This window comes from Clinocottus analis, unplaced genomic scaffold (genome assembly GCF_023055335.1).
Source record: "Clinocottus analis isolate CAN_PGR_092001 unplaced genomic scaffold, fCliAna1.0.p SCAF_20, whole genome shotgun sequence".
In the NCBI taxonomy this organism is placed as follows: domain Eukaryota; kingdom Metazoa; phylum Chordata; class Actinopteri; order Perciformes; family Cottidae; genus Clinocottus; species Clinocottus analis.
In genome coordinates, this window is record NW_027175932.1 from 5729404 (window position 1) to 5741600 (window position 12197).

The 12197-nt window shown below is 41.4% G+C and overlaps 1 protein-coding gene across 1 annotated transcript in view; it reads right to left on the reverse strand.

Annotated features, from left to right (window-relative positions):
* The window catches only part of iqsec3a (IQ motif and Sec7 domain ArfGEF 3a), a gene marked incomplete at its 5' end in the record, with an annotated part of 83325 nt that overhangs the window by 19959 nt on the left and 51169 nt on the right, over nt 1-12197 (reverse strand). Inside the window, 2 exon segments of the mRNA XM_068586109.1 lie at nt 915-1037; nt 5000-5161. Of these exon segments, the coding sequence (XP_068442210.1) occupies nt 915-1037; nt 5000-5161 (285 nt within the window).

Consider the following 12197-nt stretch of genomic DNA (forward strand, 5'->3'; position numbering starts at 1 on the left):
CAGATGGGGGCTTCATTGTTAACGTTTTATTTGAGCAGAAAAAGGAAAAAAAAGTGTGCCTTTGTTGAGATGAGGCAGTGTGACTCGACTGCTGAGATCATATCTGTGTCATCAAGATTAATGCGTATTTGTGTTCACATGTTCATTCTGTGATTTGTCCATCACTTCTTGGGGGCTTCTGTGTGCATGTCCATGTGTCTCTTTTTGTGTGTATGTGTTTTTTTCTTCTGATTAAATCGAGTCATACTAGCTTGTTTTCATGTTCCCTCTTTATGTATCTGTCTGGCATACAGCGCTTCCTGACTACAAAAACAGAAGCCTTAGCTCACATGTCACGAATCAAGAATTCACATCTGTACCTCCTCAGCACGTCTTCAGAACTAGATGAAGGCACATTTCATGATCAAACAACTTGTGAATTGCATCTTGAAGCCCAAGACAAGTTTAGCCCAGAGGTAAAGCTTGAATGACAGAATATCGTTCCACTTTTTGCATCCGCTCAAATATCAACAATTACAGATTTACATTATAGTAGAAATTAAATGACAAATGAGGGATATTTTGTCTATTTTGCACGATAAATATTAATATCTGACAACTACTCTCTCTCTCTCTCTCTCTCTGCATAATAATGTTTCTGATTATTAATACTTTTGTCACACTCATGGTCAAATCTCTTGCATGTACTATACAAATAAAACAATATTAATCTGCCAATAAATCCCCCTCATTGCTACACGCTGTTTCTTAAGCTAGCATCTTCGCTGTCTCCGGCAGGGAAGATGCTTAAGAAACGGTTAGAGTTGATTACAAGAAAAACATACCCACATTTAGTTTTTGGAAATGGCAGTTTAGGTGCAGAATATTGCAAGATGAAGCCAGACTCCAACTGCAGCTACTGCTTTTATAATTACCTGAAGGCCTCGATGAGACGTTCCACCTTCTGGGCTTCTCCCTGGACACGAATGTGGGCCTGAAACTTCCTCAGCGCTTCGTCCAGCTCCATGCCGGAGAAGTCCATCTCGTCCACCACACAACTGTTGGGCACAGTAAAGAATGGCTGTAATATGGAAGGAGCAGCGTAAAAAGGAAGGCACAGGTTAAAAAAAGAAAAACATAATAAAATTCATAGCAATATATCAACGTGATGGCAGTGGCTGCCCCTTCATTGGTGGCATTGTTGGATGTAGAGCTGAAGATAAACGTCCAGTCATCTGCTTCCTCGTCACTGCACTACTCTGTTTATTGCAGGTGTTAGCCACGCACGGGCACCAGGGATTAGACTGGACCCGGCTAGCTTCATCGTGCTCCAGCTAGCAAGACACACATGCACACGTACACGCCTACGGTCCCTCAGAGCAGAAAATCCTCCATATTACCTGACAACCCCGACTTAATGACTTTAATTAAAAAAGCAAAATATCCTGTCCAATGAGTTCAGGTGGATAAATACAACACGGGCAATTTAGTGGTGAAATGAGGCTTTGACGTGAAAGGTGACTTTAGGAACGAGTTGGAAGGTTTTAAAGTTTCCCTCGCTTTGATGTCAGGTGTTCTGTCAAGGTACAAAGTGGAATGATAATTGAACTATGAAATTAAAGTCTTTTTCAGCACCCTCATCGCCGACTTTCATGCGGTACTCCTAACCTATTATTATCAGCCCATAGATGGGGCAAAGACAGATGCCGCTGATCTCAAAATTCTTTAACGCAAATACAGTATGTAGTGATAACTTCTGTTTGTTGCACTACAGAAAACACTGACACACACACACACACACACACACACACACACACACACACACACACACATACACACACACACACACACACACAAACACACACACACACACACACACACACACACACACAACATGAAGATGGATTACTGTGAACAAAGTGAGTTAATGAGGTGGGTACTTGATTGTGACACATGCTGTTCCAGCAGAAAAGAGTCAGATAGCTGAGTCTACAGTATTTCTTGACGTACCATGTATTACGACACGAGAATACTATGAAGCGTACACTATTTCATTTAGTACTTTCACCACCACGGATATTACAAGAACTGCTCCTATAGCCCTATGTGTTTTACTCTAGACACCACTACTGCTACTGCAACTTGATGTATACTAATTATACTACAACTGCTGCTGCTACTACTACTACTACTACTACTACTACTACTACTACTACTACTACTACTACTACACGACTGCTGCTACCTCAAGTACTATCAGTAGTATTTGACGGACATCTACAAAGGTCTACCACGACTACCACAGCTACTATTACTACAATTGTTCTTACTTATCTTGTGTATGCAGCTCATGTTACCTGACTCATTCACTTCTCCTCGAATCCGTTTTCACAACCCTCCCATTCAAACCACTTTCTATTTCTTCTCTCTCTCCTTTCTGTCTCTCACGTCGTTCCGAGAACCAATAATCTGTGCTCGCGAAGAGACTGCTTCTTTACTCGGAGTCTCGACCGCCCCGGTTCGCTCCTGCCTCCAGCTGACATCAGTCAACATCGCTCTCCCCCATCCATCCATCCGTCCTTTCACGACCCTGATTCCTCCCTTCCACCCTCACCCTTTATCCCCTCAACTCTCCATCCATCAACTCCCATCCCGACATCTTTGATCCTCTTTCTAAACCCTAAATCCAACCCCTGAATCTTACAGCGTCATGTCTCCCCCCACCTTCCATATGTAATGAAACTAATCAAAACGCATATCTATATCGGTGTTGTCTTTGTAAGTTAACTGCTAGTATAATATAATGGATGCTGCTATTTCGAACACAATTTGAATACAACTGGGACTTTAAATAATAAACTTTGGAATATTTTCCACTAGGGATTGTATAGAGAGAACATTATCAGCATAATGCGCATTAAGGTAAAGCTTATAGTACACAGTGACTCTGACTTGATCAACTCTTGACTGCCGAGCCTCTCTCATCGCCCTCTTCATGACTCACTCCCTCGCTCCACTACCTCTCTCTCTCTCTCTCTCCCCTCCTCCTTGGCTGTCACTCATTGTTTATGTAACGTCAGACGAGATGCTCTCTCGCCTAAGTACATCAGCCCTCTCCTTCCTCCCCCCACCTCCTTCTCATACACACTCAAACATCATAACGCATGGCAAGGCACAATGCATATATACCCATATTGTTATCATGCATATATGTTTTTGATCTGTATACTGTACATGGCAGGGGGATACACATCACATCTGTCTGCATAGCAGGGCTTAAATTGTGTGTTTACGAAGCTCAATGGCAGGTAAACACACACACACACACACACACACACACACACACACACACACACACACACACACACACACTCATGCATAATGCAAATAAAAAGAACCAGCAGACAAGATGGAGACATATTTTGAGCAGCCAATGAGTAGATGACAGTCTTAAAACAGATCTCATTTTTGCTGCTAAACAAGTATACTAAATTATTGCTTGATGACTCCTCAGGGTGCCACATTTCTTGGAACCCAAATCTATAACCACAATTTGGCTTAATTGACTTGAGACCTTTTTTAATATCGTTTGTTATGTTCGGAGAAACGAGAAGAGGATGAGGCACAGCTTCATAGGGGGAGGAGGAAGATCCAGGAATACAGGAGGCAACATGATAGCCCCCCCCCCCCCCCCCACACACACACACATGCATTCACACACTCCCTACACACACAAACAGAAGCCATGTGCTCACACACTCTAACACACACATTCAAACTTAATAAATCAACATGAGTGACTTTTTCACACGAGACTGCAATCCTTCACCCGCTCTCCTGTGACTACACTTTATGGAAAGTGCTCTCACACACACTTTGCACTCTGCTATCATGCTCCTCTTCAACATCCCTTCCACTGTATAACTGCACTACAGTGAAATAAATATACATTTATGTATCCCAATCTCACCTGCGCTGTGGTATATCTGTGCTGTTTGAGGCATTAAAAGCATAACCCTGTTAATCCAGTGTATTAGGAGCCATGAAGGCATCCATTTTAAATAATATGGATATTATATGAGGGCAGCCCGGGGTGAACAACTTGGCTGAGTGCTGTGTCGTGTATGTCTGCCCTTGCGAAGACTCAAAGTGGATTCTAGGTTTGATAACTTGGACAAAAGAGAGGATAAAAGAAAGATCTGCGGTACCTCCTCCGGGTTGATATGCAAATTTCAAAGTAATTGCTGAATGAGAGAATGTAATAAAATAAAAAAAAGACAATTACTGAGATAAAGTTAGGAAGTTCTTGAAAGATGGAAAAGAGAAAGAACTTCAAAGAAAATAATGCTCGTCAGGTTAACGACCTGGAATGAAACGTACAGGGTGAAGTGAGTCATGTGTGTGTGTTGCAGTGTCTCCACATGTATTTGATGAGTAACACAATAAGGCGGCATCTTGTTTCTGTCCTTTTATTTCTGTTCTGCTGTAAATAACAGACTGTACTGCATGATGACTCCACATGAACTACAATAATGTATTTTATTTATGAACTAATCATGAGCAGTATTACTCAGTCTTGTAAACAGTTTTTTTGAGGCTTAGGCAGAGCTGTTTTTCGAGTCTGAAAAAATAAACTTGTTATATGAGCTTGACAGTTTAAGAAAAAAAATATCATCGATTGCATTATGGGGGTTGTAGGATCCAGCTATTTTAGGTTTGATATCCGAAAGATTCCAATATATTTAAAAGGCAAGCTCTGGACCTGAAACCAACAAATGGACAAATGAAGCTGAAAACTGTATATTATCAAAGTGCATTGGGCTTAGGTATCAACACTCCTCAACCACTATAGTGTGACTACTTTTTTCCATGTGCTACGTCCTCTATTGGATCCAGTCCTGCAGTTGACCCCGACCCCTGATCTCAAAGAAAATTAAGGGATTATGAAGGAGACTCCTCTTTTTATGAGGAGCGGAACATTATCCTGAAACGTTCTCAAGAAAGTATGTGTGCTACTCACTCGAGGACATCTCTGTTGAAGGGCTTCTTGCTGTTTCCGAGGAACTCTCCTATCATCTGTCGACTCAAGCCCTTCCTCTGTAGCAGGAAGTGAGCAACACCGATGGGTGTATCTGGGATGAAGCCGCGAGAGATCAGGAACTGAAGGCCCTTGTCAGGGTTTCTGAAACAAACAAACAAACAAAGCAGAGTAAAGGAATGGACTGAATGAGCAAAAGGAGTCTGTCTTGGTATCAGTAGTGTGACTGTGACAGACACTCAGCAGCAGTAATCCACACCAACACAAACTAGATCCTTTATTTGTTAATTATTTAATTATTGTCATGAATGCTGAGAGAACATTATGATATTTCATTTGAAATTATTTTTTAAAAGATGCATTGCGGTAATGTTGGTAAATGTTGGCTGCTTACTGTGTAGGTGAAGACTGCTAAACGTGATAAAACACATTGGGCACAATCTCATCTGTATTCATTCCCATGCCGAATTACAACATTCATTAACAACTGCTAAACAGCTTGACACTCTGCTAAAATCCGAGGACACTGCCAGAATCATAATGGCTGATCTGGAAGCAGCCTTCAATCCCTGCTTATATGCACAGAGGCATTCCCAGGTAGACTTTGTTGGAATGAAACGGGTCTAAGATTTGCTTTTGTCAACGTTGGAGACTTTTGTTTGTATTTCTACATTAATTTGATGACAAATGTGTCACTGTGATAAATACCCTATGTTTGCTCACTACAAGCTGATTTTAAAACAATACCAACATGATCCATTGGCTGCCGGGAGGGTTGTATATCAACCTCAAAATGTTATATGGTTTTGAAAACAGTTTACATATCTCATATACACCTAGGCAATACAACACTGTTTTTCCACTTCAGCCTTACTTTTTCTGGTATAACCTGAGCTTGCGATGGCTAATGTTTGCCAATGTTTGCAAACTCAAAATCGATATTTTGTGTAACTGACACCAATAAGTGTAATGCTATTGTTACACTATATTTACGCATTCATAAATTGTCCTATGTGGCCATATTAGCTAACGTTTAGCAAAAGTAGAGGTTCACATTAAAGCAAGAATAGGACCCTCATGAGTGAAGACGTTCTAAAAATATGGTTTTATTGGTTTTAAAAGTGTTTCTTTATCATTTATGAAGGAGGGTAAGCTTGATGCATGCAGAAGCTGTTCACCTACATGCACCTTGTTGGCAGAAAAGGTTGTTTATTTAGCTATAGCTAATCTAAAATCATTGTCAGGATCATTTATATACAGACTATAAGCTAACACTGATGTCATGTGTGAGTAGTCAATGAGAGCATTTAATTGGCTGGACAGCAAGGTGTACTTCCATGCTCATGCCTTCAGAAAATAGTCCACACATCTCATTGGTTTCCATGAATCACTGCTTCTGAAAATCGTCTCCTTTCTTATGATTCCATCAGTCGTCTTGCTGATAGTTTTCAGCTGACTACGTGGCAGAAGTTACGTATGAACAAGGGAGTTATATCGTAACTATTTATAACCCTATTAGACACAGAGGAGAATTGCTCTAGGGAGGCTACCACATCAATGCCACAGCTCTGCCTCTCCAGTCTCCATATAGTGTTTAAACCACAGCCTTTACATAACAGAGCAGTGTGTGTGTGTGTGTGTGTGTGTGTGTACCACAGCTAATGGGTTTATAAGGCGAGGGCAGGACAGAGGGGAGAAGAGAGGGGATAAAGGGCAGGATAGAAGGAGGCTGGAGGAAAACCAGACAGAGCAGATGTGCGGGAATAGGAATGTGAGGACAGCGAGTATGTGTACAAAGGGTGTGTTTGAGGGAGGGGGGGGGGCGGTGTGGGGAGGACGGGGGTGAGGGGGGCGGGGGGGTGAGTGAAGCTGGACTGCCTCAAAGCATCTGCTGCGACAGCCTCAGCACACTCCATGTTTCTGGCTCACCCCCTCAGCCGAAAGTGATGGCTCGCCAAACGTATTTGGCAGATATCGCTCATTTGATGTTTGTCCAACAACAGATGGATCGCACATGGTGATTATTATTCGGATGGGGGGGTTGAAAAATGGGAAGGAAATGGAGGAAATGATTCAGGATAGATTCTTAGGAGCGAAGCAGACGTAGACTGTCCTCATCGGACAATATTGGGTTCAATATTATTGATGGTTCAAATGCTGAAAACAGTATTTTTACATTTTCAATTACATGGATTGCACAACAGTCAACATTGGTTAAATGAATTAAATGAATTAAAAAGTACAACCGGTCTTGTTCAGACCTATTCCTGTTATGTCCGTAAGATTTTACTGTACAGTTTTGGAGAAAAGCGACTTCAAAGTCAGCTTACATGTAACAATGATATTCATAACTTCAGAATTTCCAATATTCAAAGGGCTATAAAAACAGGTCCCTAAATTTGTAAAGTAAAATTACAACGCAGTCTTGTTCATAATGACCTCTGCCATGTTCATGTGTATGGTCATGAGATTTTACTGTACAGTTTTGGAGAAAAGTGACTTCAAAGTCAGCTTACATATAACAATGATATTCATAACTTTCCAATATTCAAACTGCTTTTCGACGACGGCGTCACGTCGATGGCGTAGGTACGGTGTCGACTCAGAACCATAAACTAAGCTTTAGTCTCTTAATCTTCACAAAATGTCCATCATGGAGGCAGAACATCAGAAAAGACTCAATTATTTTTGTGAAGAATGCAAAAGTACAACATAATGAGACACATGCACACACCAGAGGAGTAAATGCAAGAGACAGTACCAGCTGTCATGCTAAAGGATCAAACCTCAAATAAACGACTCCATGACCACACCTCTTTCTTCCTGACACACACTTTTTTCCCATCTTGGTCTCTCCTCTTCATCATAAATACAAACTTCCACTTTTACTGGCCTTCTATTTTATATCTATTTCAGTTGTGCAGAGGGGCCGTACCTCAGAGCGCTGTTTTATGATCTCTACAAGTGCTGAACTGTCAGCATTGCGTGTTGCCTATTTCTCCAGATGCACATATTTCTGTTTCATTACTAACCAGTGAGAGATTGATGGCTGGTTTGCACTGCTGTGCGTTTTTTTTCTGAGTGGTAATGCAATTGTGTGATGTGACTGTAAACACTTCCAAACTCTGAATCATTACACTGATAGTGACTTCCTGTCTAATCAATGCTCGGAGCCCTGTCCCATCAACCCTGCAGGCGACACGACAGTATTGGCACATCTCCTGAGATAACAGTTTCAAGGGCATATCATGTCATGGAAAACTATTCACCCACATATACCTACTTGGTTTATCCAGCACTAAAGCTAACTTTGACTAACCATTTGAGCTGTTCATTCCTTAGCTTTAGGATGACATTGCGTCCACGGCTAGCCCTGTGTTGTCATGGAGGTATGACAAGAACTGGGTACATAGTTGGAGGCTGGCTCATGTTGAGAAGGCGCATGACGCTAAAATAGCTTGACTGCAGAGGGATACAATTAGCCGGACCTTCCTACGATCTTCTGCTCCTATGGGCCCATAGAGCAAGCTCGCACGAGCGTTTCCTTTAGCTCCGCCTCCCAGCTGCATTCGTAGGAATGGCACATACCTCTTGATTCCACTATGAGTGTATTTTACAACTTCTAGGATCGAATGGTTTAAATTAGAACTTGTTATGTGTTCACAGTCACACTGGCAAGTAGATTTTCGATTAAGTCTTTGGGGAAAAATCTTGCGCCCAATGGGATCACATGACAGACCGGGAAGTTGTAATTCCACGGTTTTGGCCACAACAGAAATTTGTTGTAAATCCCGACCCTCTTCCTGGGGGCTCAGTCACAACACATGAAACACATTGAAATGTCTCAAGTGACTTGAGTAAATTGTAATTTTCTCTTTTTTTCAAATCAGCTGAGCTACTCGACAATCTTACCTCGTACTACCTGCAGAACAACTGCAGAAGAGAAATGTTTTCTCTGTTCACCAACTGGATTTTAGAGCTTGTAATTATGTGCTGGGTCAGTTAGCACTGAGGGCAGAATGTTAATGCAGGCGAGGTTTGTGTATGCACAAACAAACGAGCACTAAGCCGCACATCGTTTTTCACAGAGCTCTCTGCTCCCGGCGTCAGGGTATCCCTCTCGAGGAGATGGGCAGGCTTCACTGATCTGCTGATCTTAATTAGTCTTCCCTGACATAAGCATTCAGATCTGCCTTTCTCTCCCTCCGCCTCTCTTCCCACTTATCTCACCTTGTCTTTAATTCATAAAGCTCTGCTGGTGCTCTATTTTCATGCATGATGGGAAGTCGATTTTGATTTCACCGTGACCTGCTCCGATGTCAATGCTTCTACTACATGTCTAATATTTCTGGCCCACTCGTTTGCATACATATCCATCCATACAAAAAGTGAAATATACTCAGGAATATGTCATTATTGCCACACCTCCTCACATGAAGGTCTTCTATCAGCTTCCTTGTGTGATGGCAGTTGTCCTTGACACACCCTTCAATGGAGTCATTGTTATTCCATACCCTCTCAAGGTGGAGACTCTCTCTCTCTCTCTCTCTCTCTCTCTCTCTCTCTCTCTCTCTCTCTCTCTCTTTCTCTCTCTCACGCTCTCTCAAACCCTCTACCTTTTAGTGTCCCTTTCCGTTCCTCTCTCTTGCTTTTGCACTCCATTTCCATTACCCCCGTTATCTTTTTACTCTTGTTCAGGTTGCTGCGCACATACACACACACACACACACACACACACACACACACACACACACACACACACACACACACACACTTTACCTCAATGTGTGCGTATGTGTGAACTCATTTGTCTACATGCTCAAGCAATGCCCATGTTTTAGCCCAAAGCAAACACCACTGTTTAAGATGCAAAGGACACAACAGCACAGGTATTAGGGAGGATATGAACTGGTGGAACTAATAAGCCTCAAGCTTGATTGCTCTCTCTCTCTGTCTCTCTTTTTTTTTTTGCTCTTCCTTTCTCATTATGTCCCTCTTTTTTCGTGTAGCCAATTTATTAAAAGTCAGCTTATCTTTTTAAGGTGTTTGGGGAATGAGAAGAGGGGATAGCAACTATGTAGAAACAGCTATGGAACTTGTCACTTTCTGAAAACTGTGAGTTTTAATTAAACATTCATTACAAAGTCTTCACTTCCTCTCTCAGGATATGTTTCCAATACAATCTGAACAAACAGATGAATGTTGTAGCCAAACGTCCTGTGTCTCTCCAGCTGCCATTTGGAGTGACACTGTCAAAGTGGGCGTGTCTTAAAAACAAATTGTACAGCGAATAGTAAATATATCGTCTGCCAACGTGATCCTTTCTTTATTTAACCTGTCAGGGAATTTGTAATTAGACTGACAATAAAATGTCATGAAGGTCATAGAAAAAGCATATGTCCTCTGTTTCAATACCAAGGGTTTTAAGACTCAACCAGAGTTGGATTACTAACTCTGATTTGAATGAATTCAATTTGATTATTTTAATAACTTCATTGTTTTGTATGAGTTGTGCTTGTTTTTGCTCATTTGATCATGACTAAATTTTGACCTGAACTTGAACCACGACTATTTCAGTCGCCAAACTATAACTATCTTTTAAGTAGTTTCACTGCTTTTAGACAGTGCTGCTGTTATGCACAGGGGAATGCATCTCTAATACGTTATGCACTTTAGGAGATTTCCCAAACAGAGGAGTTGATATGTGATGTTATCTTATTTTAGAAATAGTAAGATAATAATATATCTTGGTTGCAGTTTTTATATAACCCACCTCCCTCCTTTCCATTCCTATTTTTCTTGTATTTTCTGTATTTTGTTTATTTCCCCATGCAATTATTTCCTCTCCAGTAGCCGCACAGCTTGTTCCTGCTCCTCTTGTTTTCAGTGTCACGCTCCAGCATTGAGTCAAAGTTAATCGGCTTTATTGTGCACTTTTATTGCGCTGTAGAGCTTCCCGGCAAGCAAAAAGATAATGTGTGCTCAAGAGCTCCAATCTTCTAAATTTGTATGAGATGGCTTAATTAGGGCGATATCCGAACAAAATCTTGTGGTGGTTTTGCACCCAAGGGAACACACTGTACTTTCTGTTAAAGGCGGGATATTTTGTAAAGCAAGGAGAGCTTCTTGAGAAATGGTTGAGGTGGCAGGGACAAAGGAAACTCGGTTTGAAATGTTAACACATTTTTCATTCCAGCTCCCAAGATGCCACTTCGCACAGTGCTGAAGGAACTTTTAATTACATTTACAACTCGCAGCAGACTGACTAATGAGAATTTTAGGCTTTGTGGATCGTTGCCATTATTTTTAAGGATCCACCCCTTATGTATTCTGACTAATTGTTACCCAGAAACCCCATCGGTGGTTGGGCTCAACTTGTAATATATGCAAGTGAGATCAGTTAATTTATTAGAAAACTGTATGTAGGGTGTTTAGGTCCTTTAGGCTATGCTTTGGGTGAAAAGATAACAGAGCATATGGTAAATCCCCTCATTTAAAGATGTATTTCAAGTGTGCTGTTGGCTGCTTAGCACTTTGTAAACAGTCATGTTGGTACAAACATTTCTAAAAGGAGAATTTAAAGCGTTGAACAAATATAATAAGGGCTGCTTTTGAGAGATAAAACGATCTAAAATCAGCTCCTATCTTAGATTTTGTTCTGCCATTTATAGCATAAAGTAAAACGTTAACATAAATTAACATATTGTGTTATGTAATATGTAAAAATGAATCTTTTGGAGCTTCTTGGAATATGTAATGATTTCTTAAATCATGGTATGATAACTAGCTCGGAGTTCCATTTTTCCATTTTCTACAACCGAGCTCAGTGAGTTTTGACACACATCTCAGGGAGTCAGTGTTTCTCTCCACAAATCACCGGATTCAGTGAGCGCTGGCCCCGTGCACTGTCACCAGCATGGCAACACGCTTTCCTCCTATCTCTCGCTGCCATGTAACCACCTTGCACCTGTCTGGTGCGCGTCCTGGGAAGTTCTTATCTGGGTTTGACTTTGTCGCTCTTGACTAGGCAGCGGGGGGAGAAGAGAATTCACAACGGCTTCAAAAGCTGCAAACATAAACAAGCTTTCCAAGACAGAAATTGTTTTCTTCTGCTGACAATTTGTGAAGTCGCGGAGGAAAAAGCAGTGGGAGTTGGGTCGGCCTTATAGTAGGATTCAAG